This window comes from Haliotis cracherodii, unplaced genomic scaffold (assembly GCF_022045235.1).
Source record: "Haliotis cracherodii isolate W230 unplaced genomic scaffold, xgHalCrac1.p SCAF_21, whole genome shotgun sequence".
Classification (NCBI taxonomy): Eukaryota; Metazoa; Mollusca; class Gastropoda; order Lepetellida; family Haliotidae; genus Haliotis; species Haliotis cracherodii.
Window position 1 is genome coordinate 15,856,991 of NW_027266277.1, and position 16,227 is coordinate 15,873,217.

The 16,227-nt window shown below is 39.3% G+C and overlaps 1 protein-coding gene across 1 annotated transcript; it reads right to left on the reverse strand.

Annotated features, from left to right (window-relative positions):
• Positions 1-336: 336 nt before the first annotated feature.
• On the reverse strand, positions 337-5,837 carry LOC139470747 (uncharacterized). The gene is made up of 7 exons (XM_071253027.1): positions 5,138-5,837; positions 3,871-4,231; positions 3,416-3,577; positions 2,560-2,752; positions 2,238-2,368; positions 1,776-1,859; positions 337-1,187 (listed from the first exon to the last, which is right to left on the reverse strand). The coding sequence occupies exons 1-7, from the start codon at positions 5,222-5,224 to the stop codon at positions 922-924; spliced, it is 1,284 nt and encodes a 427-aa protein (XP_071109128.1). The 5' UTR covers positions 5,225-5,837; the 3' UTR covers positions 337-921.
• Positions 5,838-16,227: the final 10,390 nt, after the last annotated feature.

Consider the following 16,227-nt stretch of genomic DNA (forward strand, 5'->3'; position numbering starts at 1 on the left):
AGTAACATTGATTTGATGCACAAACGAACATACTGGTATGTTGTTTGAACCGACGCTCATGAACGCATCACATGTGACGTCATAGATCCATGACTCGAGATGCACCATTTGTCGCGTGCAGGGTTATAGTGTAAAGTTTTAAAATCGCTTGCAGCATATCGTAACAAGAATGACACTCTGTGGTAGGACTTCACTGATTGTTAGTTTTTTCATTAGTTGCTACACATTGGAAACATCTCTTCTTCACGCACATTCTTTTCTATATGTTACTATGGTTCGCGTTTCTTTTGGCTGTGAAAACAAACATATATGCTGAGATCCCTGTAAATTAAGTCGTGTCTTTGAATACATTTTGAAGTTCCATCATGTTCAACTGAAAATAAATTATTGGCTATCCTTAAAAAAATGAAGATATGGTTCTGCCAAGAGCATTGTGCATGACTGGTACCCGGGTAACCATTCTGTCGTTGTGACAGCTACACATTCCATCACACCACCGAAACAATAGTCAAATGAACCCAGGAAGGTTCTCCATAAAAATAGCACAAGTCATTGTTTTTATCACAGAATTGCATAAGAATCCATGTTCAATAACTTAACCTTTTCGTGAACACCTGGTGTCATCACTGATTTTCAGGGGTCCATTCATATAATTTCCACGGCTATTTGGCCCTTTGCGTCAAGTGGAATCTGTTTCGGCAGAAAATCTAGGCTGGTTGTTCTCTTGAATTGGCAATTCATATTTAACCGTGGATAGTTGTACCATGGCAACCACTTCAGCATTGAAACATCTACACATTCCATCACAACACACAGCCAATGGTCATTTCTGACGGAATAAGGTCTCCTTATAATGATGACAGAGTGCCGACTCCAAACATTGCCATCCTGCAGGTTTTCTGTCGGTGGTACGTCGGCACATCATACAACAGACTGTGGGGTATGTTTCTGTTTCTGTTCGTTGGCCAGTTCACAACACAGGTCCCAAACATCCTTGTATAGTTTGTCATTATGACCAATAACATGTTCTATAGTATCAAGTATGCTGTCAATCTTAACATATCCTTCTTCATTGCACCGTGACCATTCTCCCAGAGCCTTGTGGATCTGTTCTCTTACATCTCCCTGTTCCTCCCATTGAATCTGCTCACATCGACTGGTTACATTCGATCTGTACTCAGCATCCCCTGGAAGGTAATAAATAAGCACATAAAATATCTTAACGGCCGCGACAGGTGTTAAATCACATATTGGGGAACACAACACGGTATTAAACTACATACCTTATGAAAACCTCAAAGAAGCACATTGGCGGTCACAGCAAATGAGATTCAAATGTTTCAAATGTTACCAGTGCTCTTCAGAATAGCCGTCTAGTACTAAACAATGGCCCTACTTACTGTGGGACAATGTCTCATTTTCATGTATGGAGTGAATGAGTAAGTATGGTTTTACGCCGCTTTGAGCAATATTCCAGCAATATCACAGCGGAGGACACTAGGAATGGGCTTCACACATTGTACCCATGTCGGGAATCGAACCCTGGCCTTCGGCATGACGAACGAACGCTTTAACCACCAGGCTACCCGACCGCCCCCTTTCATATACCCATGTAGGACCTTAATGCAAAACGGAAATGGTAACAGACTCTTGACCGTGGAATACACTGTCCCTTTAATTGTACCGTCTACTTCATAGAGGAATGTTGCTGCCCACTGTGTTAATCAACCTTGAAACCTAAATCTATTTGTAGTGCAGGTCTAACGTTACTGTACCTGGAAGGTGTCTCATGAATCGTTTCCAATTCGTGAGTCTGCTGCACAGGAGGTCGAATACCCTCAGCTTCCACATGTCTGGATCTGCATTTGATAAAAGGATGGAATTATACATATGACAAAAACCTTATGTTTTATTCACATTATACTCCCAGGAGTAAAAAACAGAATACATTTTGATTCACTAGTCTCTTTGGAATAGTTACAATATACACTACAGCTCACAGCCTCCACCCTCATGATCGTGGTGGAGTTCCGGAACTGTACCACGGGTACGCTTTGTGGAATAAACGCTGTACGGTTGCGGAATTAACGTATTGTTTAACTGTGGTATTGCTAAAACATTACGGGTTAGTACTTGCGAGTAGTAATGTACATATACTTGATGCCCGTGTTAACATCTACTTGTATACTAAATGTATGCTCACTAAGAAAAGAGAATGATGTTTATCAATACCGTACCATTTAGATCGGGAAATGATGACACTGTTCTTGCGCTGACAGCACTACTACCACTGAATGTTCTTTGTTTTTTCCTCGGTGGTTGAGTTGAACACATGGAGTTGGATCTGTCAATTAGGGATTCAGTGACTCTAAGAACAAACAAACAAAAAACACTTGTATATCCAGTCTTAGACCCAACGACCCAAGAGCACATGCATTGATGGAAAACTGTTGCATCATCACGATAATGGTAAGCCTATTTGTTACATACACATGTTTTACAATCAAAGCTACTGTTAAACATGTTGGTCCTAACTGGAAAGTGTATTTGATGTATTACCTTCTTTCATTCAGTTCAATGCTGTAGATCCCCTTTTGACCTGTTCTTGCCATGACGTAACGTACTGCTAGAAGCACTGCGGCAGCAATGAGGGACAACAGAAGGACCGGAACAACCACGACTACAACGCCTATATTGCCATCCTTCTTGTGGGTCGTTATTTCTGGGATTCCCGTAACTAATTCGGTCGTATCTGCAAACAAGGAGAAGATAATCATATTTTATATCCTGAACAAATTATTGTTATCAAAACAAATTATTTAAGCTCTCTCCCGCCCCACCCCTCCCATCGCTATCTAATTAGGTTATTGAGTCTCATCAAACCGATAACATTGTTACCTGAAACATTTAATTGATATATTTAAAAATGAATATTCTAATTTTATCTTTGTTTCAATCTCAGTCTCAGTGTTTAGATAACACAATAAGGTCCATATGTAGTTTGATCTTCATGTTGGGCGCAATACAATGTATGTGAAGCCAAACACTACTTGGAATACTGCTAAAAGCGTCATGAAAAACACCTCACTATTACTTTGTTTGAATGTGTGTGTGTGTGTGTGTGTGTGTGTGTGAGAGAGAGAGAGAGAGAGAGAGAGTGTGTGTGTCTGTGTCTGTGTGCGTGTGTCTGTGTGTGTTTGTGTGTCTGTGTGTGTGTGTGTAAGAGAGAGAGAGTGTGTGTGTGCGTGCGTGCGTGCGTGCGTGCGTGCGTGCGTGCGTGCGTGCGTGCGTGCGTGCGTGTGTGTGTGTGTGTGTGTGTGTGTGTGTGTGTGTGTGTGTGTGTGTGTGTGTGTGTTCTTAAGTTACGTTACATATGTACCAGTGTGTAGGAAAAAGAGTGTGTACGAGTTCCTACCATTTGTGTGATGCTGGAGACACAGGGTATCAGAAGTTCCATTACAGGGTGTGAGCTGCGTGTTGTTCTCCCCGCTACACGAGCTGCATGTCCGACACTGTCCATCCCTGGAGAACTGACCCTCTGGACAATAACCACATTCGGTATCTGATGTTGATGTCCCTGGAACAGTAGAACATGAGAGAGAGGATTATTACTCTTTCTTGTCAATGAATATTGCGTTTCTCAAACAACTTTCATAAATCGCAATGTAACGTTTAAGAAATCCTTTATCTATTTACTTCATTTATCCTTACAACCCAAATATGTACTTTTTACTGTAGAAATATCAAACTTCCCTTTCTCCTATATTTTATTTTTTCTTGTTCTGTAAAACAGAAAATAATACCATAACTGTTATTCTATAATTAATAAATATATTGTTACTTATAAACATTCAACATAACAATTCTTACCGGGTTTTTTTATAACTTGTCCCTCGGGGCAGGAACTGTATTTTTTACATATTTTTGTATCGGAGAACACGTCTATCACCTGTAAATAATACCCTTGTTTACACCGACACTTCAAATCATGGGTGGAAGTACAACTCTCAAACACCTCCAATTTGTCGTCATGGAGACAGAATGTCTGGCAAGGGGAGCACCTTGTTGCCTGGCTGTAGTGAGTCTGGAAGGTGCCAACAGGGCAGTCATTACACACAGAATATGTGAAGTCCCCAGTACAGTGCTTGTCCAGGTATGTTCCAGGTGGACACTTGAAACAGGTGACTCCATCATGGGTGTAGGTTCCCAGGTGAGGGGTGTGTCTTATAACCTGTAATCAGAAGCATGTGACTATATATATATACTACGTGGCAGTTACATATGTTCTCTGTCTTGTCCACAACATATATTTCAGGACATATGTAAATGACCAGGAAAGAATTACTATTTTGCGTGCAATCTGACGCTATATTATCTATATGAGACGTTGTCTGGGAACACAGGAATAACTGGAGTTATGTTTCCCTGTTGTGTTAACAATTCGTATCCTATTGCGGCACCAGACAGCATATAATTTTTTACTGTGCCTCAAAGTGAGATTGACCAATCAGAGAGCAGAACTACTGACCTCACATGAGCCGTATACCGTCAGTTAAAATCCAAGATGGTTGATACTGACCTAATATTAGACCGTATGCTGTCAGTAACAGCCATCTTGGATTTTCCAACACCCACCTCACATATTTCACATGAAAATTCTGGTACCGGAATTCGTTATTTGACATGTTTTGTGTTTTAATATCATTAATAGTGATTTGCTAGGACGTTAATCTGTTTTTTAGATCACGTTCTTATGATAAAGATTATAGTTAATTTGTCAACAAGGTTTGCCCTCTAAGGTTTGAAGAGTAGTCTCCCTTTGACCATTAACGTCAACGTACGGTTGTAAGTGTCAAGTTTTCATTTTGACATGACACAATAAATAATAATAATAATAAATTCGTTATGGTGTCTTTAGTTGCCGTGTACGGGGTGATATTAGGTTAGCAGGAAAATATTTACACCGTATGCGGCAACTAAAGACACCATATAACTAATAACATGAACCGTAAAAGAATATGGGACACTGTCTCTAATTGTGGTAGAAAGTTATGGGGTCTTACCCAATACTCTTAGGAAATCGGAATTACTAATGCCATTGAGAAATGTGAATTTAATATATATAATACATACTTACAGCCGCCAAAGATGTTCTTGGCACAACTGTCATCAAACAGAGAGCCGTTTGTAATCTCATTCCAGGGGGGAAATATGTCAACCTCATTGTCGCTCCTCTGATGAAATAGTCCTGCGTGTACGCATTACCATACAGTTATACCACACAGGATAAACTCCGAAACTCAGTGTTATCAGTCAATATAAGAAACAGAAGGCATATTGAGGTCATTTTCAGAAATACACGGACTGTTAAGGCGACCACATCGACTGTCCTGATCAGCTGACTGTCGCCTCGTGAGTCATACTGTAATTTCATATCACGAATCTTGTCCTTGTTTATTCACTACCACCGTCTCAATGTCAAGGGAATACTAGAACACGTATCTGTACTCAGTAGGTATATCGGTCGAATGTAGGTATACCCGGACTACATTTAGAGCCCATTCACAAATGTAAGGTCGCGTGACATATACTTTGAACCCTCGCGTCACATCTCGAACCTTCTACATGACATGAATGTGTACAAACCTTGGTTAGGTATATGAGAACGTGTACTGCGTAGCTTCGCTCGCTGTCGCTATCTATGTAATTCGCGGCGTCATCGTTATTTCACGTTCAGTGGGTGCGTCGCATACCTTAACAAGTAATCATTTACGCAATGCCATAACAAATATATCTTATATATAGTATCGGACAGCTCCCTCTCCCTCTCTCACACACACAACGCATCTCTCTCTCTCTCTCTCTCTCTCTCTCTCTCTCTCTCTCTCTCTCTCTCACACACACACACACACAACGCATCTCTCTCTCTCTCACACACACAACGCATCTCTCTCTCTCACTCTCTCTCACACACACAGACACAACGCATCTCTCTCTCACTCTCTCACACACACACACACGCAACGCCTCTCTCTCTCTCTCACTCTCTCTCTCTCTCTCTCTCTCTCTCTCTCTCTCTCACACACACACACACACACACATACACACTGTTGTCTCTGCCTGTCTGCCTACGTGGCTGTGTAGTAAAGATATGTTTTATTGTCTGTCCCGAGTGAAATATTTTCCGAGCTTTTGGCATATTTATATGTTTCGTTTTTTATTATTTACGTTGCCGATCACATGTGGAAACATAGGTTCATCCGCTTCGCAAACAATGAAGACAATGGCACAATTGGCGTGAGAAAAAATGAGGTAATGCTCGTTGAAAATAACTTCAGTGGTATTCATGGCCCTATGGGTAATAGTCCAAGTTATCTGACAAATTGTCAGCATTTCACTATTCGTCATCGTCTTACAGATAATGTTGACTTTGGGGCATACTAGGACTGCTGTGGGAGCAATTTTATAATCATTTCGGGATGGGGTGTTGTGTTTGTTACAGGGTCTGAATATTGTTCTGCCATATCTTCACGGCATTCCTCTCAATGAAACAGCGGAAATACTTTTTGGATCCGCTTCACACTAAAACTATTATTGTTTTCTCCCTTGGAACAGAAATATATGTTATCAATACTTATAAAGTCGAAAACAACAAATTAAATCTTCAAGGGGGAAATAGGTCAATAGGCCCGTGAGCGTTTCATAAAAGGGACTATTTACGTCATTGTTATTCAAGTCGGTGAGGAGGAGATCAACATACATTAAGTAGATCTTCAGCAACCCATGCTTGCCCTAAAAGGCGACTATGCTTGACGAAAGAGGCGACTACTGGGATCGGGTAGTCAGGCTCGCTGACTTGGTTGATGCATGTCATCGTATCCTAATGTGTAGATTCGATGCTCATGATGTCAATAACTGCATTGACTGGCCCACTATCGATATTTTACACATCGCTGTCATATAACTGAAATATTGCTGAGTACGGCGTTAAACAACAAACAAACAGGTCAATAGAACGGACAATTTAACAACAGGACAGTTTTTAAATGTGCGTCTCAATGAAGCTGATGGACGACATCATGCACCAAGATAAGAGAATGTTGATTGATTTTAATTGCCAATCATGTTGTACACTACCATAAAAGAAACATTGCTGACAATGGCGTGAAATCCAGGTGAATTTCGGATCCACTAAGTTTCGGACTTTACCAGAGTTTACTTTCGGATCCAGTGTGCATTACGGATACGTCACGTTAACTTGCTATCAACTACTGTTGAAATCTCTAAAGTGGAGGTAAAATCCGAGAAATGTAGTCTCGGGTAAAGAAAGAGAAGATTTCGCCGCGGTCCAGTGTTTGGGTCCGAAATTACGCAACATTGTACGCAAGCCAGGTACCGAGCCTGGTTCACAGCACATTCAAGATGAGATAGATGTATTTGTTGTCTTGTGGCAGCTGTATCAGTGCTACACAAAGTAATCGGTGGAAACTTTTTCGATAACACTGATACTGTTCATGTAAACAATATAATATATAAAAAGTAAGAAATACTGACAATAATTTCACTGATATTTCCATGCTCGACACCCCTTCCATGCCAAATAGGTTATCCTCGTGCTGTTAAATTCACTGTATGGGCTCTCTAGATCTGATAATGTCACTGTACAGGAGTACAACGTTTGAAACCGACCAACTATTGTCAATAACGAAAGCAGCATTTATTTCATATTATTTATTATCAATGATTTCTGATTCAAATGTACACTGGGGTTTACATATATATATATATATCCATGTCCATTAAAATGCACGTGTCTGTACATGAGGACCAAATAAAGACTATCCCTGTTAACCTGATGTTATCGTAACCTCTCCTTTATTGTCTAATTAATGTAAAAACAGAATCAGGTTATTACCCAATTGGGTACAACGTTTGAAACCGACCAACTATTGTCAATAACGAAAGCAGCATTTATTTCATATTATTTATTATCAATGATTTCTGATTCAAATGTACACTGGGGTTTACATATATATATATATATATATATATATCCATGTCCATTAAAATGCACGTGTCTGTACATGAGGACCAAATAAAGACTATCCCTGTTAACCTGATGTTATCGTAACCTATCCTTTAGTGTCTAATTAATGTAAAAACAGAATCAGGTTATTACCCAATTGGAATATTTGGCCCTCCACCCCCTCAATCCAATACCTGGATCTGATTTGCCGAAGCAAATTAGATTCAATAGTTCAATTTTGAGTTACAACATTTTAATACCCAATTATTATTATTTATTTATTTGCCCCCTTGTGACAGAAAAACGAAACTTATATCAATATGCACATACATACATGCATACACACACACAGTGGTAATTATAATTTGGCCGAACAACAATTGTGACGACATATCTCGGTGCAACTAAACACAACCATTGGCATGATCAATGTGATGTTTACTGTTTGTTTGGTAAGGAAACTACAGCATCCTGAATGAGTGAAGGGACCAACGGACAGACCATTACAACAATTCAGCCGGTCATCGACAAATAGTAGTGTAGGTAATGATGGTTCTGGACCACTTCCACTGGAGCCGGATTCATATACCTATAACACCACTACAGGTAGCATTTTTTATGTGTAAATGACTATGCGATTCAACGATAGTCATGAGATTCATCTAAATTGACTCCAGCTCACCACCACCTGGAGCCAATGATATAAATTTTTATAGGTAATGGGGGTTCTGGACCACTTCCACTGGAGCCAGATTCATATACCTATACTGCTACTACAGGGGGGATTTTTTATGTGTAAATGACTATGCGATTCAACAATAGTCATGAGATTTAACTCCAGCTCACCAATACCTGGGTCCAATCATTGCTTTAGATGAGTTTAAATGGTAATAAAAATATTCTTCATTATTTTTATCGATAAAGCGATATTCAACATTTTTATTAAGTTCTTCCTTCATTTTACTAGGAGACCAGACTATATAACTACACTCTTTTTGTAAATTGATAAGAAACAATTGATTACCGTATTTGGTTGGTTTGACATCACTGATATAATAAAAACCTTGTGGTAATTCTCTCCATTTAACAGTTTTTTCCATTATTATATATTTATGTAAGCATTTGTCTAAATGTAATCACACGATAGTAAGCAATTTATTTTTAATCTCCAACCAGTTCTTTGGTTTTGGCACGGAATAATTGACGCGCTTGTTGCCTCCCCTGTTCTATGAACTTTTTTTTATCGTCTTCGCTAATACCACTGGTCTTACGAGAATTTGATCGAATCTCCTGCTTCATTTCATTGTATTTGGTGAGTTCCGACAGCACTAAACGAAACTCATCCTCAGATATCTTACAATCGGCCACTGCTGTCGAAATATGATCCTCGATGCTGTTCAACTTTGCATCGGCGAGTATCCGAATACTATCGTGTTTTAATGCTTTCTTTTGCAACCTACGAGAAATGAATTTTATCGCTATTCCTGCCAGTCCCGAGACTCAGGCGGTTATTTCCATGCCGAGTACGATAGGCGCGGCGATTATAGTTGATAGTAAACCGACACCGGCTACACCGAGTCCCATGCCAGCTACTACAAGGGCGGTGTCAACTCCGTCCAGAGCATTCACGGCTCTGCGATACTTTTTATACAATCCAAGTCTCAACTCCCTATCCTTTTCTATTCGATGTTTTATGTCGCTTATTTGATGTAATCGAAATCCATCAACAGTTTCCTTCATTTCATCGAGCGCTGGATATAAACTCATAGTGTATATTACGAATATATAATAGTCTTTAATTGGTCTTGCTTAAATGTTTTGAGAGTATACATCAACCTTATCAAATGTATATTATACGGCAAGAATATCTTAGAAAGAGAAATACTACCACTTTTAATAATTTGAACCCCCTCGAGGGATGTAACGGGTGATGCACCGACATGAATAATACTGCAACGTTGACGCTGTGTTTCTTGAGCCATTTAATCGATAGACCTGGTAATATTTCGAAGGCATCTACCAGTGCATCTCCGAACAAGACTTCAATAATAAGCGTAGAAATATTAGGTATTGCACTCAAGTTAACTTTAATATCATCGAATTCTGTAACCAAATTTAAACTAACATTTTGGATTGCCGGACGACTATATAACATATGACCTGGTTTTTCTTGCAGGGGAGTGACTAACACACTTTTTCGTTTTGACGGGATATAGGCCGCGAGTACGATGCCACTATTTATTATCTTAGTTAAATTATGTCCCTTACCCATCATCGCATAAGGTGGGGTAATGACGATATTCAGTAGGCACTTGATGTTTGCTTCGACCATAGTCCATTTATTCTCACTGTTGTAAATAATATTGTACGGAGTGGTTTTAAGGAGTCTACGAACGTCGACATCGCTTAAATCTTCTAGATTACCCGTGAATGTGACTTCTTTCCGCTTGTATACATTATCGTGTAAGTGTAAAGCGTATAACTTACCATTGGTACCGGGTTTACCGAATCCTTCCGTGTCTCCGAGATCGGAAAGCGCAATTGTATTACATTGTCTTATCGTTCCAGGGCCTGATGCATCAACCATTATTTATAATATGGAGTGTTACACTTAAGTATCCTATATGTACAGGTTGGTGTTTTACATCTAATACAGAAATTTTGAGGTCTGAAATAATACCACGCTTTAATTTTTTATATTGTAATGATGAGAAAGATTCCGTTCTACCGCTATTGTATTTTTCATTTTTCACTGGAACACTTCTGAGTAAAGTTGAAGGACTTTCTTGTTGAATATTATCCGTTGTACTGATTTGATCAAGATGGATGCACAGCTCTTTATAGGGAGCTAAATCGGGTAATGTATCTCCCTGAATTGATATATTGAATGCTGCTACTTGTCCTCCCCATCCAAGTGTAAATCCTAAGTTCTTACCAATATTTATACGTGTTTTTCCAGCGCTTAATTTTATTTTCCCATTCGCCTCATTTTGTGTGAGACTAGCTCCATTAGGCTTAAAAAAATCATCATTGAGTGAGCATACACTGTAATACCCATCAGGTATAGTAATGGATTTGTTAATAATATATTCTTTTTCATCTAATAAAAACATCTCATTATTTCCTCTCGCAGCACTTATATTGGTCCACCGCGGGTAATACGTTACATCGCATAGAGCTACTTCGAGTTGTCCATCCGAGTTATCGATAGTACGAAGCAGTTGAATAGACTGACCATTTGTTATTCCCAGGAGTGTAACATACATATCAAATATACAATGATACTATATCATAACTTAAATATGGAATCAACCATTATTTATAATATGGAGTGTTACACTTAAGTATCCTACATGCACAGGTTGGTGTTTTACATCTAATACAGAAATTTTGAGGTCTGAAATAATACCACGCTTCAATTTTTTATATTGTAATAACGAGAAAGATTCCGTTCTACAGCTATTGTATTTTACATCTTTCACTGGAACACTTCTGAGTAGAGTTGAAGGACTTTCTAGTTGAATATTATCCGTCGTGCTTATTTGATCAAGATGGATGAACAACTCTTTATAGGGAACTAAATCGAGTATGTTGTTAGTAACTGCAATCACTGTTGTGCCGCGTTCTAATGTTATTGCCCGCTCCAATCCAAGTGTGTGTGCTAAGTTCTCACCAATAATTATATCTGAGTTTTCATTGATGATTTTCACTGCCCCAGTGGCCTCACTTTGTGTGATACTAATTCCACTATGAAATCTATTTTCATAAAATTCCTCATTAAAATATTCATCATTGAGTGAGCTTATGCTGTAATACCCATCAGGTATAGTAGTAATTCTATTATTGTCATATGTTAATATTATCTCATTATTACCTCTCGCAGTACTTATATTGGTCCACCGTTGGTAATACGTTACATCGCATAGAGCTACTTCGAGTTGTCCATCCCAGTTATCGATAGTATGAAGCAGTTGAATAGACTGACCATTTGTTATTCCCGGGAGTGTAACATACATATTAAATATACAATGATACTATATCATAACTTAAATATGAAATCAACTTACATTACTAATCAATCGATTATAGTAAATGCCTCTGGTGCTGAATTTTTCGTTAAATTCCCCGATATCTTTGAAAATTACAGGGTCACGGCAACTAGCGATAAAATGGTGCACGATTGGTTTCACAATCCGATGCAATTTTGGCAGAATCAGTTAAACTTTGCCATATGGTGTGCCACAACGGGATGTGGCGTATCTCTTTATGCTCCAGGATTTGAACTGAATAAGTCTGTTATGTCATTTCACGTGTACTATCAGATTAGACGTATACTTAAAGAAATTAGTGCTCCATTACCGCAGGATCGAGCGTGGAATTCCACAAATAATAATTATGATAGGTCCGCGTATGAGCGTATTTGTCAGGAATTTAATGTTTCTACGAGTAAAGATTGGCGTATTAAAGGAGCAAACCATGGTCTAGGTGTTGCTTACACAGAGGAAAATAAATCCGTCAAAGAAGAAAGCGATTATGTATATAGAGTACTTAATAAACCTCCAGTTAATTTTGGTAAGTTGTATAGTACCAGCAAACTTTACGCAAGAATATATGATCATTGGCATAAAACCGGTGATTGGTATAAAGGCTGGGAACTTTATAGTAACGATTGGAGAGGAGATATTATGAGTTTTAAGAGTGGGTTAATTTATATTGTTAAAAAATTTATACAAATGAATGATACCGCAAACGCTTGGAATGAATTTCTTAATGATAAAACGGAAAATAATTTTACTAACCCAGGATTTGTAAGAGTTAATGAATCGATAAGAACTTATGTATGGGCAATTCTCGGTGCACAATCGCAAACACGAACGTCCATTATCGGTTCTGGGACGGCGCTCGATGCGCAAAAACAGTTTGTCTCAAACGTGGAGGACGCCATTAATTCACCAGTTGACATATAAAGCGTTTTCAAGATGCATTACAGTACGCTCAATCCAAAGTGGACTTTGTTTATGCGCCGGGACTATACATGTCTCCGAGTAATATGGAACTTAAGATCGGTCAAGTGATCGGTTATAATAATAAAATTGTTATCGCTACCGATCAACAAAAACCAGGTATAAATTCAGATATGAATGTAGAATTAATAACGCAAACGATCACGGGCGAAAAGGGAATAGTCAAGCCGTAAACATCTTTTATCGCTCAAACATCTACTGACGCACAAGTGTCACCGCATATTGCGGCTAAAAATCAACAACATATAGATGAAAAAACAGCGCTTGTAGTGGGTGGAGTCTCGGTTGGTTTACTCATGATTTGGTGGTTAAATAGTTCTTAGCGAATACATACAACAGCCCTGCAATTGCTACGATCAACCCCCACAAGTTTTGACTAAGCCAAGTGGTGGTCTTAGCTAATAAATTCAATAGCCAGGAAACAACACTCCCTATTATACCGGGAAGTGCGACCGCGGCTTTCTCAGCTAGCTTTCCCAGTGCTGAACCTAATGCTTTTAAATGCTTTTTTATCCACTCTCTTATACCGTTTTTATCGTTAGGCGGTGATCCGCCTCCACCTGTGCCACCTGTTAATGATAGAGTCAAAGTCGATATAATAAATCCCAACGCGGTTAAAATACTAGCAATTGTTATTCCCTGTTCTCTGAACAATGTTTTAATTTTATCGGCCAGTGTAGTATCTTCGTTGAGGACTTGATCAATAGTTTCTCGATTAGGACTGATTTGCGAAGTGCCTTTCTATTACTGGAAGCTGCTTCGAGGCGGGCCAATCTTTCCTCTTCTAGGTTACGCAATCTTTCAGCAACGCGGCGTCTACTGAATTCATCGCCCGCCTGTTCGAGTTTTGTTTTCTCTTGAGCTATATGTTTGTCGATTTCGGATAGCTTTGCTGTATTATTGATGAGTTCTCCCCGCATAGTTTGCATTGCCTTGTCAAGACCTCGTAATTCCCTAATACTGAACTCTGAATGTGGTACCTGTAACGTTGAATTATCGTAGTAGGTATCTAAGATTTCTCCGAATCCGTTCGAGGCCACCATCGAGGCTGCTTCCAAATCATCTGTATTAACGAGTTCTTTCCTCATAGTCTGAAGAGCCTTAGTAGTCTTCGCGGGAAGTCGTCCATATTCTACAAAACCTAATTTATCACGAACAAACTCACGGCTATGTCTGCCGGCTATAGTAGACAAGGCTAGGGGCTTACGAGTACTATAATGCATAAGCTCAATATGCGGAGAGTCACGCACTCGCAATGTTCCTTTACTATCTAGCATAAACTTTGAATAGTCACGACCTATTGGGATAACATAATTTTTATCATCTTTTAATGCATCATAATAATCATCAACGGCTGATTGTAAAAGTTCATCATTTACGGTTGGGATCATAAAGCTGGTTTCATCAGTACCCTCTTCGATGGTACTAGTATCAGTTATGTTATCTAGATCAAAGTCATTATGTTCAAAATTAGTCATTTTTATATTAAACATAGGGTACATGTTTTCAATATAACAATGTCTTCGCAATACGGACGCAAGTTAAACCCACAACGTAGACTTCGAGATCCATTAGGGGTCAAAGCAATTCGTCAGTCTGTTACTATAACTAATAACCCTAGTACCATCGATCAGAATCAAACGCTTCTGGTTCGCTTTCCTAATCTCGGCGCACACGATGTGTTAGTTCCGGGAACTGTCCGACTAGCATTTACGATTGTTTTGAATTCTACCGACGTTAACAGGGAGCCGGTTCAGAACTTAGGTCGTGCTATCGTTAAGAAAATCGCTATTAAAATTAGCGGTAATGAGGTTTTGAGTATCGACGATAGCGATGTATACTATTGTTACATGGATCTCTGGAGAACGGATAAAGAGCGGGAAAACTTACAGTACCAAGGTATTTGTAATAAGAACACTTTGAGACTGCGCGTAGATGCTTCTAGTGGTGTTGGTACCAACGAAAAAGATCAGGCCGTTGCCGACGCATTAGGTAACAGATTCTATATTCCCCTGGATTTTGAATTATTAGATTCCCACATGCCTTTTTATCAAGCATCCCTCGGCGATAGGTTAGAATACGAACTCACTTTTTACGACTACGGTAGAGTAATCAGATCCGCTGAAGATGCTAGCTATTCCATTGACAATATCTCGCTGGAGTATGATATGATAACGGATCCCGAATTAGCCAGACAAATTCGTAACCAGTATTCGGGAAGTTTAGCCATTTTGTACAATCGCGTGCTGCGACATCGAAAGATCACGAGGGACAAAAAAGATACGATGTGGAATATCAATCTAAACGTCCCCACGAGGTCGTTGAAGGGTATTTTAATGTTGTTCGAGGACCCCTCCGATGCCTTTAAAAGAAATACCGAGAAGTTCTACAATCCCAAGATTACGAAAGTAGAATTGACTATCGAGGGCGTTCCTAATCAACTATATAGCCAAGGAATGCTAGCGTATCACCAGTGGGATGAGATTAAAAAACTTCCTTCTATAAAACGTTCTCCGGAAGTTAACGCGGTCGTGAAAGATCTGTCTCTCGGGAGTGTATCGATGGGTGAATACCTCACCTCAAAGTACGCGCTATGGCTCGACATGCGAACAACGGACGATGACCAATTACACGGCAGTGGGAGGAGAATAGAAAATGCTAGCGAGGGTGTCACCATACAGATAACGAAGCTCTTCGAATCAGCTGGTAAATTAAACATATATTTGTACGTGATTATGGATGCGCAACTTAATATACAAAATGGGAGATTCGTGCAAGCAATCTATTAATAATCTTTTACCTAAAGATCCGCACTGCGCTATCATATGCGGGCAAACGGGCTGCGGAAAAACAGCCTTTATTCTAGATATTTTAGAAAGTCATTATCGGGACGTTTTCGATCATATTATTATTCTGTGCCCGACTATAAGCGTTAATAAAACATACTTATCGAGAGATTGGGTAATGAATGACGACGGAATACACAGAGTCGATCCGGGCGATCGTTTGCAAGACTGTCTCCGAGTATGTCACGAAAAATACAAAGGAGAATCAACCCTTTTCGTAATAGACGACTGCAGCGCGAGTAAAGAACTCACAAAAAAGAAAGATATGCTTTCATATTTAGCATTCTCCGGTCGGCATACTCAACATAGCGTTTGGGTACTTACTCAAAAA